This window comes from Sus scrofa, chromosome 3 (genome assembly GCF_000003025.6).
Source record: "Sus scrofa isolate TJ Tabasco breed Duroc chromosome 3, Sscrofa11.1, whole genome shotgun sequence".
Taxonomy (NCBI): Eukaryota; Metazoa; Chordata; class Mammalia; order Artiodactyla; family Suidae; genus Sus; species Sus scrofa.
Window position 1 is genome coordinate 85,732,903 of NC_010445.4, and position 16,807 is coordinate 85,749,709.

At 38.5% G+C, this 16,807-nt stretch overlaps 1 protein-coding gene and 1 long non-coding RNA gene across 2 annotated transcripts in view; one reads left to right on the forward strand and one right to left on the reverse strand.

The window, feature by feature from the left end:
* The window catches only part of CFAP36 (cilia and flagella associated protein 36), a 30,053-nt gene extending 20,526 nt beyond the window's left edge, over positions 1–9,527 (reverse strand). Inside the window, exons 1-3 of the mRNA NM_001244775.1 lie at positions 9,239–9,527; positions 5,470–5,534; positions 4,821–4,922 (exon numbers count right to left, since the gene is read on the reverse strand). Coding sequence (NP_001231704.1) covers positions 4,821–4,922; positions 5,470–5,534; positions 9,239–9,350 — 279 coding nt within the window. The 5' untranslated portion in view covers positions 9,351–9,527. The remainder of the gene's footprint in view (positions 1–4,820; positions 4,923–5,469; positions 5,535–9,238) is intronic.
* Positions 9,733–16,807, forward strand: part of LOC102163556 — a 60,694-nt gene continuing 53,619 nt past the window's right edge. Inside the window, exon 1 of the long non-coding RNA XR_302482.3 lies at positions 9,733–9,977. This is a non-coding gene — a long non-coding RNA (uncharacterized LOC102163556). The remainder of the gene's footprint in view (positions 9,978–16,807) is intronic.

Here is a 16,807-nt window from a genome sequence, read left to right on the forward strand (position 1 = left end):
GCTCAGTGGGTTAAGGATCCAGCGTTTCCATGAGCTGTGGTATAGGTCACAGATGCGGCTTGGATCCCACATCGCTGTGGCTGTGGCATAGGCCAGCAGCTGCAGCTCTGATTGGACCCCTGGCCTGGGAACCTCCATATGCTACAGGTTTGGCCCCAAAAAGACAAAAAAAAAAAAAGAAAAGAAAAGAAAGAAAGAAAGAAAGAAAACAATGAGATGTCACTACCTATTAGAATGGCTAAAATCCAAAAAGCTGACAATACCAAGTGTTTCTGAAGATACGGAGCAACAGGAATTCCCATTCATTGCTGGTGAAGATGTAAAATGATACAGCTACTTTAGAAGAGAATCTGGCAAATTCTTACCAAGCTAAAGCTAATCTTAACATATGATCCTGCCATCTTGCTCTTAGGTATTTATCCAATTGAGTTGAAAATATTATGTCCACACAAAAGCCTGAATATGAATATTTACAGTGGCTTTATTCATTATTGCCTAAGACTGAAGCCACCAAAATATCCTTCAAAAGGTTACTGGATACATCCAATATCCAATGGTGGTAAATCCAATATAATGGAATATTATTCAGCAATAAAAAGAAATGAACTATTAGAGTCCCCTCGATGGCTCAGTGGGTTAAAGATCTGTTATTGTCACTGTTGTGGTTCAGGTTGCTGCTTTGGCGTGTGTGATTCCTGATCCAGCAACTTCCACATACCACAGGTGGAGCCAACAAAAAAAGAGAGAAAAGAAACAAACTATCAAACAGTGAAAAAATGTGGAAGAACCTTAAATTCATATTGTTTGGTGAAAGAAGCCAGTCTGAAAAGGCCACATACTGTATGATCCCAATTACATAACACTCTGGAAAAGGCAAAACTAGAGAGAAAGTAAAATGAACAGTAGCTGCAAGGGGTTTGGGAAAGGAAAAAAAGACAAATATTTGGAACATGAGATTTTTAAGGCAGTGAAACTTTTTTGTATGATACTGCAATGGTGGATACATGACATGTATTTGGTAAAATCCACAGAACTGTACAACACAGTGAACCCTAATATAAACTATGAACTTTACTTAATAATAATGTATCAACATTGGCTCACCAACAAATATACTACACTACTTACACTTCGGTTATAAAAAGGAAAAATATACTAAATTAATGAAAGATATTAATAAAAAAGGATGATACATTAACTGCTCAAGTTTCTGAAAACATAAAAATGATCTAAAAGTAGTCTATTAATTTGTTAAATCTTACTAGCACTCACCAAAAAATATTGTTAATTATCTTGTGTGTATTTTTAGAAAATAAAAGTAAAACCTCATATGTAATCTTTTCAAGGATATAAATTATTGGGGGAAAAAAGCATAATTTTCCCAAATTACCATTGTTACAAAACAAATGTTTCTGAAAGTGTTAATTTCTATCTTACGAAAGTGAAAGCAAATCAAGTAAAAAATGAAAATAAAAGCAAAAAATACTCCTTGTCTCTTGCCATATAGAAGTCCCTGGCTTTTGAAATACACAGAAATCAATGATGAGCTCTATTTGCACCAAAAAAATCACAGGCAATGAAGGAAGGCACTTTTGCCTATACCAATCAGAAAATATCACAAAATCACAAAATCAACTGAACACAACTGAAATAGTAAATATCTCAATATTTATTATATTATCATATTTTTCTGAACTCTTTAAAAAGATATCCTAATTCACAAGATTTTTTGAGAAACCACACAGATAGAACAGAAAAACCTGCTCTTAAAATGTTGTTGTTGGTAGTGGTGTTTTTAAACTAGAGTTCTTCATCTAATGCACTCTTTGCTTTCCTGAATTTAATACAGAAAGAATATGCCAGGACCAATGGTCTAGGTCTAATGATGACCAAACCAGGGTGAAAACAATTTTGCAAGTCTGCTTCAGCAGTACAGTTCAATGAGAGGGAAGCTGGAAGCTGTTTTTAAAAATCAAAATCAAACCAAAGCAAAACAAAATAAAAAGGACCTTCCCTAAGCTACCCTGGGTGAGCAACTGGTTTCGTAAATCCATTCTGAGGTACCCTATATTAGCATAATGGATCAGCATTCTGATCTGTATCTATAAAAATTAGATTATTGCTGCAAAGCAGTAAATAGCATGTTTTGGGCTGCTGTCCTGGTAATGGTGATGGCCTTGTACTGATTCAATCGTGTTGCTATCAGTATCTGGAGCTAAGAGTTTGCTCCAGAAGAGAATAAAGCTAATTAGTCCATATGAGGATTGAATACATGACCCTGGCCTAATTACTACGCTGCTAATCAACATCAAAATAGCTACCATTAATTAGGAAGTACTTCCATTTATAGATCATCTTATATGTGTCAGGTATTGTGCTAAATGCTTTATGAACATTTATGAACGTTACTGCTTAAATTCTGCAAAAATCTTCCAAAGTAGATAGTATCCTTATTTTAGAGATGTAGAAACAGAATCAGAATGGATAAGAAAAGAAAACTGGGAGTTCCCGTCGTGGCTCAGTGGTTAACAAATCCGACTAGGAACCATGAGGTTGCGGGTTCAATCCCTGGCCCTTTATCAGTGGGTTAAGGATCTGGCATTGCCGTGAGTTATGGTGTAGGTCACAGAGGCTACAGAGGCTCAGATCACAAGTTGATGTGGCTGTGGTATGGGCCGGCGGCTACAGCTCTGATTAGACCCCTAGCCTGGGAACCTCCATATGCTGAAGGAAGCAGCCCTAGAAAAGACAAAAAAAAAAGAAAAAAGACAGAAAGAAAGAAAACTGTAAAATAACTTTGTCCATGGTAAATGAAAGACCTAGGACTCAAATCTAGGTCTATCTGTGTCAAAAGGCTTGCCTCCTTGTACTACTCATCAACCCCAAATCAATAGGTGCTGTATAATAAGAACAAAAGAGAAAGATGTTTTACTCTTGATTTCAAAACAGTATTTTTAAATTCTGAACATCTTCATTCACAAAGTTATCCTGATAATGAAAACAAAAGATGGATATATCTACTATTTCTGTGAACATCTTTTTTCACAAAGTAACTCAGATTCATTCAGAATGGCTTAATTAAGAGGTTGACAAATATTAACCAAAGCAGGAAATATTCCTGAAAGACAAGGAAAATAAAAACAAATACCAATGTCTTAAAAGAAATTGAAGGGAGTTCCCGTCGTGGCTCAGTGGTTAAAGAATCTGACTAGGAACCATGAGGTTGCAGGTTCAATCCTTGGCCTTGCTCAGTGGGTTAAGGATCTGGCGTTGCCTTGAGCTGTGGTATAGGTTGAAGACAAGGCTCAGATCCTGCGTTGCTGTGGCTCTGGCATAGGCCAGCAGCTACAGCTCTGATTAGACCCCTAGCCTGGGAATCTCCATATGCCGCAGGTGCAGCCCTAGAAAAGACAGAAAGACAAAAAGAAAAAAAAAAATTGAAGTATGAGTTAATGGTATTTTTCAATAAGTTCTTCAAAGCAGACTTGTAAGAATAGCAGACTATAATACAAAGAAATTGAATTGAATTGAAAGTGCAAAAATGCTCAGTGAGGTAGAAAGAGTGCTAGTCTGACTAGAGGAATCAGGAAAGCTGCATTACAGCAGGCCTTAATGATGAGACAGATTTCTGTAGGTAAGGAAAGGATGAAAGGGTAAGGAAATAGCGGCTGAACAATCCAGGTTAAGGGGATACTATGAGCAAAGCCAGGTGCATGGATGCTTACAAGAGCAAGTGGCCAGAATGACTCTAGTATATAACGTGTTGGAGAACTACAGCAGGAGAAGGCTTAATTTGGGGTCACATCATAGAAATCCTCACTATCATCTCACTAAGGAATTACATTTTATTTGGTAGAAGATGAAAAGCTAAAGCAACTTCTTGAGAAGGCTATTTGGGTAGTAGTGACAGATGCCTATACTCAATATCTGAGCAGCAGCTCTGGGTTGGTATCCTGACTCTGTTACTCACTTAGCTATAGACCTTATTCTAGTTCCTTAATACATCTGTGCGTTAGCTTGCTCATTTCTAAATGGAAATAAAATAGCACCAATTTCTCAAGGGTTTTCAAGAAGATTAAATGAGATAATACATGTCAAGTGTTTAAAATAGCAGCTGGAGTTCCCACTGTGGCTCAGAGGTAACGAGCCCGACTAGTATCCATGAGGATATGGGTTCGATCCCTGGCCTGGATCAGTGGGTTGAGGATCTGGCCTTGCCATGAGCTGCGGTGTAGGACATGGACATGGCTCTGATCCCGTGTTGCTGTGTCTATGTCATAGGCTGACAGCTGCAGCTCGGATCTGACCCCTAGCCTGAGAACCTCTGTACACCACAGATGCGGCCCTAAAAAGTAAAAAATAAATAAAACAAACAGCAGCTAACATGAGCCCTCAGTAAATATTCCTTATAAATATACATAAGATCTACTTCAATCCAGTACTGGAGAACTAATGAGACAATAAAATTAGTTCTAAGAGAAGAAAGCCCCAGGAACTGTGCATTATGTATCTACTAAGATTAAAAAAGGGGCAACTGCAAAATTGTCAGAGATCTACATAAATAAAACAGTAGTCTGCATAAAGTCTGTAGTCTATTATAGTCTGAGTTCAGAAAGTTCCTTTTTAATACCAATTCATTAATACCTCAAATTATCATTTCTCTAAGCAGTTATAAAAAAGAACCCGTAAGTGATAAATTGGTTTTTAACTCTTACAATGTCTAGAATATTGTACTCTGACAATCAAACATAGCAAATTTAAGTGAAACCTGGGCATTTTGTTGAAATTATACATTAATAGGATAACTCAAAAGCAAAAACCTGTGAGGTATGGGTCTTTGCAAGAGGAGAAGTGCATGCTTCTTGAAACTGATCTTCATTAATTCCAATTTCTTTGAGGTAACTTTCTAACAGCTTTTCAACCTAAAAAGAGAAAATTTAACTTTTGTAATTCACATAGAAAAATTCCAAATGAGTTTTCACACTGAGTTTAGAAAAGTATAATCAAATGTTGGTTTGCAATTATTAATCTACATAAAATTATATGGCAGCAACAATACAAAAAGTACAAATTTTTGCAAAGAATCAAATGAAATTTTATTTCCTTTACCAAAAATAATTTGTCAGAATAATGAAATTTGATGTGGTATAATTCCTCTGCCACCCAAAGGCATTTTTTAAAATCTCAAGACAACATGGCTAAATTAACAATTAGCTCTTCCCTGGATACATCAGCAGAATAAAAATAAAATTTAAAGATCAATACTAGATCCCTTAAAATAGTCCTAAATCCATTCCTTATATACTAGAGAAATAATAATGAAATGCACAGAGAACCCTTGGAGTCTGATGCAACTGGTAGATTGGTTTTTTTTAATTAAGGAATTTTAATGAAAAAATCTATTTAATTTAGAAAAGCTAGAATTAATATTAATCGAATTACATTTAAAATCAGATTAAAAATACTCACTAGTTCTTTGTATTCCTGATGAATCTCTGTATAGGTCAATTTGCTCTCTTCTTCATCATCAAAAACTAAATTTAAAAGTAAAATATTTAAATAAAAGTAAAATATTGCATAGTGTAAAAAAACCAAATCATTCAATTAATGCAAATATAAAAATCCACTCCATACATCTTACAAATAGAACTCTCATTCTTATAAACCAGCTCTTCACCTTTAAATTCTTTTCTTTTTTGCCTTTTTTTTTTTTTTTTCTGCTTTTTAGGGCCGAACATGGCATATGGAAGTTCCCAGGCTAGGGGTTAAATCAGAGCTGCCTCAGAGGTGCAGCTGCCAGCCTACACCACAGCCATAGCCACATCAGTATGGGAACTAAGCTGAATCTTCGACCTACACCACAGTTCAAGGCAATGCCGGATCCTTAACCCACTGAGCCAGGCAAAGGATTCGAACATGCATCCTCACAGATACTTGTCAGGTTGGTTACTACTGAGCCACAATGGGAAGTCCCTAAATTCTTGAATTTAAAAGTAAAGAGTGTGTACACGTACACACACACACACACACACACACACACACACGTTAATTATAAACATTTCTTTTCCTACTTAAGATCTACTTCATATGGAAGACAAATACTAATGTGCTACTCTTCAATCAATAATGTAAGGCAATAATTTCTTTATAAACTTTAAATGGAATATTATTATTAATAGTCTTTAAACATTAATTCCTGTTACAAAAGGTGTTCCGGATTATTTTATCACACTGGAACTTTGCTGATACAAATTTTACCGAAAGTTACCAGGTCTGTTTTGTTACATATAAATCAATAATGAAATTAAAATAAATAAAACCAAAACAAATGTATGAAACAATGTAGATTAGAAAGATACATATTCCCTCAAGAAGCTACAATCTGATTAGGGAGACAGGACAAATTCATTGTAATCAACTGTACTCCCCCCCCTTTTTTTTAATTTCTCTCTAAATGATCTTTTTCTTTTTTTTCTTTTTTCTAAGGCCGCTCCCACGGCATATGGAGATTCCCAGGATAGGGGTCTAATGGGTGCTATAGCCGCTGGCCTAGGCCAGAGCCACAGCAACAAGGGATCCGAGCCCCATCTGCAACCTACACCACAGCTCACAGCAACGCCAGATCCTTAACCCACTGAGCAAGGCCAGGGATCGAACTTGCAACCTCATGGTTCCTAGTCGGATTCGTTAACCACTGAGCCACGACAGGGACTCCTAAATAATCTTTCTAAAATGCAGAACTAACTCCTGTAATTTTCTATTTAAAACTCTTCAAAGACAGTTCTCTGCCTAGAGAATAAGTACAAAATGCTTAGCAGGCCAGACAAAACCTTCCAAGATTGGATCCCAAGCCTCATCTCCCACCACTCCAAAACCCAAACTTTACAAACTTAAAATACATAACTACTTGGCATACCACCAGATGTTAACACACAAGCTGCTTCAAAGCCCTATGCCTTTGCTCACACCCTTCTTAGATCTCTTTGCCTTTACCCCAGGCCCCCTTCTCCCAATCATTCTTCAAAACATTGCAAATGGTACATTCTCCATGACCTGCTACCCACTCCCAACTCCTAGGCTAGTTAGATTCCTTCCTCTGAACTCTTACAATACACAGCACTAGGTGCCTACCCTTATTATAATACCTGCTGCTTTACATTTAAATTCTATTTACCTGCCTGTCTTCTCCACCAAATTATAAACTTCTCAGGCATAAGGATTTATTTTATTCATCTTTCTATCCTCAGCTTTTCGCCCAAGGACACGCAATACATACTGAAGCAATTGTTGATATTACAAATTATTACAATAATTTTTAAATTATTTGAGGTGGAGACTAGAACATTGACAACCCAAAGTCAGTGAAATATAAATACTGCTATAAATACTGTTAGAAATACTGAAATATAAATACTGTTATGTTTGTGTCCCTGGGATATTACCTCCATTTATTCTGACTCTATATAACACTGGGCATACATGCAATACAGCAGCTACTTAAGCTGTTTTCAGTTAATTTTGAGGCCAAATTACTACATTACATGTTTATAAGGATGAGGATTACTGTTTCCCTGTAAAATTACACAGTGTTATAACTAAGATGCAGCCTCTTTTGATGTTTGGGGATAAAAAGGACAATGTTTTGTTTTGTTTTTTTCCATTTCTGCATTTAGTTTCAGTGGGGCACATGGAATCAAAAGGTGACATAATTTCTTTTTTCTCCTAAATGAGGTCAGAATACCACAGGCTTCATCAGTCTCATAATAACATTACCTTCTTTAAAGGAGCATAAGTAAAAGTCACTTCGAACTTCCTTTTAAAATTACCTTTAAGAACAATACTTAATAAATACTATTTGAGGAGTTCCCCGTGAGTGGCTCAGCAGGTTAAGAATCCTACTAGTATCCATGAGAATGTGGGTTCAGTCCCTGGCCTTGCTCAGTGGGCTAAGGATCTGGCATTGCTGTAAGCTTCGGCCTAGGTCACAGATGCAGCTGGGATCTGGCATTGCAATGATTGTGGCAAGGTCGGCAGCTGCAGCTCTAAAGTGACAGCTAGCCTGGGAACTTCCACATGCCGTACGGTGTGGCCATAAAAGAAAAAAATACCATTTGAATTTTGTTCATGGCAATGAGAATGTAATGAAAAGATTCATATGTCAAAGTAAATTTCATCTTTACCAGATTCATAAAAACTTGGGATTAAAAGGGCTCTTAAAAGATCATCCAGGATAAATTGGATTCCCCTCTATAACTCCATTAAGTTGTTGTCATACTCATTCAAACACTGTCGGTGCCTGTGGAACCCATTACCTTCTGAGGCAAATGAATTGATCTGGGATACACTCTGTTAGGAAGCACTTCCTTCACAGAAATTTGTTTCCCTGTAGCTTGTACCCACTGACCCTAGCTCTATCTCACTGAACCTTACCAAAAAAAGTCTAATCTCTCCGATATAAGACAGATGCTCAAACGATTAATGGATATTACTACCCTTAAAGACTTGCCCGCCTAAACAAGCATGATAACAGTTGGGAAGTATTCACATGACATCGCTTCTTGTTCCTTTTCCATGAATGGGCTCCAATTTATCTCTAAGAACTGAAGGCAAAATTCCAAGGGTGAACTGATAAGAACCTGGGGGCACCATTTCCTCAGAGGGAATGTTATGTCACGTTTATATACCTCATTTTTTTTACAAGATACACCACCACCGCCCCCATTTTTGGTACTGCTGAAAGTCAGAGAGTTCAAAAGGGGGGCTGCAGGCCACTAGGATCATCAGCTCTGGGCCTTCTGGAGTAATCACATACCACTCCTACCCCACTCCCACGTTTTAGTCAATTGTTGGAATCAGAAGGAACTCAGGAGACAACTAAGGTCTCTCCTCCCAAGTCAATGGGGAAGTTGAAAAAGCCCACCCAAACAGTGCATTTGCCCAAGGCAGAAAGGTGAAGGAGAGGGTGAGAGGCCCAACAGAGGCCTCCCACAGGATTAAAGTCTAATGTTTTTCGGATGTGTCCTTGGGCCCAGGGAGTGAGGTATCTCGACTCCCGTTTTCATCCGTGAAGGAAAAGATGGGCGCAGTGATAGCAGTACATCCTAAAAACCAGCTCTAAACCTAGCTGACAAGAGTGGAGATCAGGGAGATGAGAGGTGGTTTGTGGTAACCATCTCTCTGCCAGCTGATGGTGTGAGAGAGGTGAGAAAGGATAGACGACTCGGGCTCTGGATTTTACCTTCACATTTCTGCTCCACAAAGTCCAAGATGGGGATGGACCAGTCCGGGCCTCGCAGGAAACCCGCAATGCTCTCCACCACCCATTCCACCTCGTCCTCTTCTGCAGCCATCCCGCGCCCACCCGGTGCCGCGGAGCACCAGGCCAGATCCCAGGAGCCTGTAAGGCCTTTCGGGTGCAGGGAGCGAAGAAGAAACAGGAGGAGAACCAGCTGCCCCCGCAATCTCCCAGCTGCCTAGAAGAAAGCTGCAAACCGGTTAACGTAATATGGTCGCTATGGCAACACGCGTAGTCTCCCCAGGCAGTAGCCCGGAAGTGAAGCCTCCTTTTTTGGAGCCTGCGCAACTCACAGTGTTGGCATTTGAAGAATGCTTCCGATTGGCTGGAAAGGAAGAGCAAGTCGAAAAGGTAGCCTTCTGCCCATTGGTCCGGAGTTGCTGGGGCCGAGAACAAATGTGTAGCCATTGGCTGGAGGTCCTAGAAGGAATGTTAACGTTCCCTCCCGAGCAGTGGCTTGGGACCGAAGCTTAGAAGTGGCACAGTGAGGGCGCACCTGGTCCTCCCTGAAGAGGCTTCAGTTCACGGTTGCATCCCCACCCCTCAGTTCCGACCATTTTCAGACACACTGGCCCAGAAACGTTTGTAATTAAAGGGTTGTTTGAAAGTACAAACCCGAGCAAAGTAGCTCTGTAAGATTTGCTGATTGGCTCAGAAGTCAGCTTGCACCGTCTAGCTGCAGGTGGGTCTTTAAATTTTCTTAAGTAGATAGAAATAACTAGAATTAGATTTTCAAGAGCAAAGTCAAAGTGAATGTTACTTTAAACGAATTTCTGAGTAACCTAACCTTGTATTAAATAACAAGCTCTTGTTTTAGATTGGGGTCCTTTGTAGAATGGGTCTTCAAAGGTCATTGAGAGAGTACTTGGCGTCCCAAAATATTTTCAAACAACCTTACATGTATTTGCATAAACGGGGTCATATTATATGCAGCTATGAAACTTTGATCACTTAATATATAATCTTTTCTTGTAAACATATGAAACCATCATTTCTTTACAGCTACATAGTATCCTATAAACCACCGCCCTTTCAAGATATATGTATATGCATATATATTATGCATTATCTTATTTGGATGCATAGACGTGATTAGTGTGCAGGTTTTTTTCTTCCCTCTGTGGTGTTGGTGTACAATGCCGTTTTTCACTTTTACAAACTGCTGAAATGAACATCTGTGTGTCTCTAAGAACTGTTGGTTTTATTGACTATTCCAGGAGATAGATTCTAGCAGAATTGCTAAATGAAAGACTATATATGCCTTGACTTACCCGATCGACCCTCAATTGCTAGATTAAATTACTTCAGCTTCTTAAATTCTTAAATAATTCTGTACTGAACATACTTTCACATGTTTTTGAACCCTCGTGTCATTACTTACTTTGAATAAATTCCCAAAGGAAAGGTTAGGCTCGGTAACCTATTTTTAAAGTCATTTTGAAAAATATCTTTGCCAATCTACTACATTAAAATGGTACATAGTTGTTTTTTTGTTTTTTTGTTTTTTTTTTTTTTTTTGGTCTTTTTTGCCATTTGTTGGGCCGCTCCTGCGGCATATGGAGGTTCCCAGGCTAGGGGTCTAATCGGAGCTGTTGACACCAGCCTACGCCAGAGCCACAGCAACGCGGGATCCGAGCCGCGTCTTCAACCTACACCACAGCTCACGGCAACGCCGGATCGTTAACCCACTGAGCAAGGGCAGGGATCGAACCCGCAACCTCATGGTTCCTAGTCGGATTCGTTAACCACTGCGCCACGACGGGAACTCCGGTATTTTTTTTCTTAAAAAAAATCTTGGAAGAGCTTTTTATATATTATTATAAGGATTTTAACTCTTTGTGACATGTTGCAATGACATCTTTGTCATTTGTCTTTAACTTAGTTAAATGTGTCTTTTGCCATAGAGGAGTTTTATATTGTTTATGTAGACTTTAAACTGCAGACAGTAAGTTATTTTTCTTAATGGATAATCATGCTCCAAACACTATTTGCTAGAAATGGGTATGGTAAAGTGTGGTGGTTTTTTAATTACTGAGAAGAGGCTAAAGGAAAGAAGGACATCATCATTCTTGGGCTAAAATATTGTGACAGCAGTAGTGGATTATTGTGTTTATTGTTCTGTCTTCCTGTCTTCTGAAAGAGAAATCTGCTTTTATTCTTTCAGTTTCCTCCTTTCAGAAAGAAGTTACTTGCTAGGATTCTTATGAGCCTGAAGGCCAAAAAGTGCTATCCAACTGCACTCAGCATTACCCTGCATTAGGATCTTTATCTTTAGTCTCTTGCAAGTACTTTCTAATTCCACTCAAAGCAGATAATAACTGGGATGCACAAGCTCTCCTTTTGTTTCTTTTCTCAGTGTTGTTCCTGAATGAACCCAGTGTGAATTCCCTTAGACTTGCAAGTTTTCCCATTTATTTCAAAACATTGTATTGTTTCAACTTTCTCCTCAAAACTAAGGCTTTCTTCAAATCTGACTAGTATCCATGAGGACGCAGGTTCCATCCCTGGCCTTGCTCAGTGGGTTAAGGATCATGTGTTGCCATGAGCTGTGGTGTAGGTTGCAGAATAGGCTCGGATCTCACGTTGCTATGGCTGTGGTATAGGCCAGCAGCTGTAGCTCTGATTGGACTCCTAGCGTGGGAACTTCCATATGCCACAGGCACAGCCCTAAAAAAGACAAACACAAAAACAAACAAACAAACAAAAAACTAAGGCTGTCTTGGAGTTCCCATCATGGTACAGCAGAAACGAATCCAACTAGGAACCATGAGGTTGCTGCAGGTTCGATCCCTGGCCTCACTCAGTGGGTTAAGGATCCAGCTCAGAGCCCTGTGCTCTGAGGTAGGTCACAGATGCGGCTTGGATCTGGTGTTGCTGTGGCTGTGGCATAGGCCAGTGGCTACAGCTTCGATTAGACACCCAGCCTGGGAACCTCTATATGCCGTGGGTGAGGCCCTCAAAAAGACAAAAACAAACAAACAAAAAACTAAGGCTTTCTTTGTATTCACTACTTAGAATTTTTATAAGCAGGATTTATATACAGGTTTAATATATTCAGTATGCTCATCATGAAATAAACACAAACTCAAAAGCACAGTGCACACACTCTTAGGGCCATACATGTGGGTTCTCAGGAGTAAGAATTAGACAGGGTGGGTGTGTGCTGTAAATTTTACCATACGTCACTTTGTTCAGCCAGCTAATGTTTTTCATGTTTTGTAGTGACTCTCTTGAAAGATCACAACTTCTCATTTTGGCAGTTTTACCTTTTATCTACTACATATAACAGATTTTCATATTGAAGTGTGTTGTAACAGAAAAGACTGAAATAGGTAACATATACATAAGTGTGTGTGTACATATATATATATATGCACACACGTATATCTACAGTACTTTTACAATAGTTGATGATAGGTTTAATGAGAGAACACATAAAAAGTAATTGGACCGTGCTTGGTAGCTAGTAAGTGCTCAATACATATATGAGAATATGTACATATAAATTACATATAATTACACAGCTATTATATGTAATTTAGATTCTTTTTTAACAACTTGCATTCTCTTTATTTTGTCTCCCTCTGCAGTCCTATTGAAATCTCTTCTCTTCATCCCTGTGTGGGAACTGAGCCTCTGCCTTACCAAAGGGTTTTAAAGTTCAGTCTTAACAGGACTGCATTCCTCCAGGTTTTTCAGGGACCATGTGAATAACAACTGCTTACATTTGTATAGTACTTTACAGTTTACAAAGGAATTTATGTCTGCTAGACTTGGGCAACCTTGAGAGCTAAGTAGAGATGATATTAAGATTTCCCTAATCTTATGGATGGTGTGTATTAGTTTGCTGGGATTGTTGTAGCAAAGTACCACAGACTGGGTGGCTTTGTCAAAAGTTAAGAAATAGCTAAAGTAAAACCATTGTATCACCAAAGTAATAATTAATTGAAGTTTGTTTTCCACACATAAAAAGACAGTTTGCAAACCAGGAGCTCTTAAACCAAAACATGGAATGAGGCTCAGGAGTATATTGTTATGAAGCAGCCTATATAGTGAGAAAGCAGTGACTGTTGCTTCTTTACAGTGGTTAGTTATAATATTAGAATTATAGGAAATTTGTAAGTAATTACCTCATATCAACCTTGGATAACAGTTCAGATTTTGCTTATGATTTCCAGAGGCATAAACAAGAAATGACTCAAGTGAAGTTGGTCTCACATAACAAGCTAAATTAAGCCCCGTTTGTATGACTAAACTGGTTTCTATCTGCTGAGGGAATTGTCAAGGCCAGTCTCCCTTTGTTTCTGATTTTAACAGCTTAAACATCAGGATTTTATTTTCTCATAGTTCTGGAGACTAGAAGGCTGACTTCAGGGTGTCAGCAGGTGTTGATTCCTTGGCTTCTAGATGCTGCCTTTTCACAGTGTCAACATGGTCCTTCCTTTTTACCTCTCTATCCAAATTTCCTCTTAAAGGACATCAGTTGAAGGGGATCAGAATATGACCTCCTAAAATATGCCACTTTGCATATTGATTATTTTGAGCTAAAGGTAACTGAGGAACAGCAGATGCAGAAACAGCTTTCTACTCTCCTCCATTTACATAAAAAGGGCATAAATTACCCGTGAGAAACCATCCCTGTACCAGACAGAGGAGAGGAAAGCACTCTTATCACTGAAGATGAGAAGTCAATGCTGAAAAGAGTCTACATAAGCAGACTCTACTAAAATAGCCCTTATCTTCCATTAGAAGTTATTTTAAACACCCCTCCCCATATTTTTCCAAGAACTTCAGCACATTTTTTCAGATGTAGAAGCCCAAATCATGTTTTCTTTTGTCTAGTCACTTCTCCACAATTTATCACCCTTTGTTAAAATGGTATGTAAGGAGTTCCCGTCGTGGTGCAGTGGTTAACGAATCCGACTAGGAACCATGAGGTTGCGGGTTCGATCCCTGCCCTTGCTCAGTGGGTTAACGATCTGGCGTTGCCGTGAGCTGTGGTGTAGGTTGCAGACACGGCTAGGATCCTGCGTTGCTGTGGCTCTGGCATAGGCCAGTGGCTACAGCTCCGATTAGACCCCTAGCCTGGGAACCTCCACATGCTGCGGGAGCGGCCCAAAGAAAATAGCAAAAAGACAAAAAATAAAATAAAATAAAATAAAATAAAATGGTATGTAAGCCCCAAGACTGTCTGCTCTTTGACTTTTTCACTTTTTTTGGTAAACCCCCTGTGCATATAAAATTTTAAGTATTACCGAACTTGTATGCCTTCTCTCCTGTCAGTCTGTCATTTGGCAGCTCAATTCACAAGCCCCCAAAACCAAACCTAAGTGAGTAGAAGAAAAGTTTTCTCCTTCCCTACAGTCATTTTGGATTATGGCCCACCCTACTGGCCTCATTTTAACATAATAACCCCTTTAGAGGCCCTCTCTCCAAATGCAGTCAAATTTTTAGGTATTGCAAGATAGAACTTCAACATATAAATTTTGAGTGACATGATCCAGCCCCTTAACAAGTGGGAAAACTGAGACTGTATGAGGGCAAGTTTCTTACCCAGGGTCAGCACAGAGTCAGGGCTTGCACTTCTCTGAACTTGATACTAAAGCAACAAGGTAACTTCCATTTTTTTTTTTTTTTTTTTTTTTTTTTGCTGCCCCCATGGCATGTGGAAGTTCTTGGGCCAGAGATCAAACGTGAGCCACAGAAGTGACAGCAGATCCCTAACCACTCCACCAGAGAATTCCCAATTTTCATTTTATAATATATCACAGAAGTTTTTCCATGGTTAAATGATTGCTTTTAATATTACCTAGTGTTTAGCTTGGGCCAATATGACAGAAAACCATAGACTAGGTGACTTATAAATAAGAGAAATTTGTTTTTCTCAATTCTGGAGGCTAAGAAATCCAAGATCAAAGAGTCAGCAGATTTGGGGAGCATCTGCTTCCTTCATAGACCATTATCCCCTCACTATATCCTCAGGTTGTAAAGGTAAAGGAGCTTACCAGGGTCTCTTTATAAGGATACTAATCCCATTTATGAAGCCTCAACCCTCATGACCTAAATACCTACCAAAGACACACACCCCCCACCTCCTAATACCATCCCATTAAGGTTGAGGATTGACCATATGAATTTTAGAGGTACACAGATGATTCAGTCTTTGGCACCTACTTTTCCATGTGCATATGTAATACAATTTATTTAAACAATTCTGTACTTATCTAGGCCGTTTCTTTCACTGTTTAAAAAATCAGTGAGCATCCTTGTAACTAAATCTTTACATCCAATCTTTATCGTTTTGTGAAGATGTCTTTCTAAAAGTGGAATTGCTAAATCACACAGCGTGCAGTTTTTAAAGACATGCACCTGTGGAATTTGGTTCTGTTTTAAGAGGAAGTATTGTGCATTCTGCAATAATCATGGGAAAATGCTAAGTAATTCTTGTCCCTTTTATTATTGTTTTACATCCATGAGTCTCCATGTCCATACCCATGCACCAATATATCTCACATACTTGGGAGACTGCTAATTTAATCAGGGGAGAACTGGAGAAGCAATTATAAATTCCAGAGGAAGTAGACTGTTTAATTTCACAAATGTATCTCCAACTCCAATGAAGTACTTCTTACTAAGAGACCCGCAATGAATATTTGATGAACATGTGAATGATGATTGGAGTACAGAGTACCTCATATTTGCCTGACATTAATCTGTTTCTCTTTTCTGCCCCCTGGGGAAGAGAGTAAAGATGTGACTACTGGCGGAGTAGGGGTTTTTTATTTTAACTTTAATAAATCATGCTTGCATTCTAGATCAGATAGCTTAAAGTTATTATTAGCAATAGGCTTAAAAATACCAATGCAATAGAAGTGTCATGTTATATATAATTTATAGAACATATAAAACTTCACTAGTGAACTACCTAATTGCTACTCCAAATGGTAAGAATTCAGCTTTCAAGTAAAGAAAAGAAAAAAAAAAAAAGTCACTGCTTTAATCCTCTAAATTGCTTCTATTCTGGCTATAGAAAGACTTTTTTAGAAGTTTTAAATTATAGGTTCTTTCCAAATATTCTTACTTGATTTTAACAGCAAAGAGATAGAGGGGGTTTCCATGGTTTGGCATATAAATAATTACCTGCCATATCTTTAAATTCCCCACTGAATCCTTAGATTTCTATTGCATTTGCAGATGTAGCATCATAGAATTTCCATTCTCTTTTCACTCTCTTTTGATTTCTGTTCCTCATAAGCTATATAATATTCAGCAGCTTGATGTAAAACAGCACCAAAGAAATGAAAATATAGTGACTTTTCAAATTGTGACTTAACACATAGATATGGTGTGAAATGGCAGAGCTTAGAGTCCTGTCTTTACTTGCTGAGTGTGTGCCATGTGCCAGGCACCATGCTAGACACTAAGAATAAAGAGCTCCAGATATGGTACATACTAAATTCCAATTGTACAATAATTTGCTTATTATCATTTCATCTCTAAATGTTTAGGATC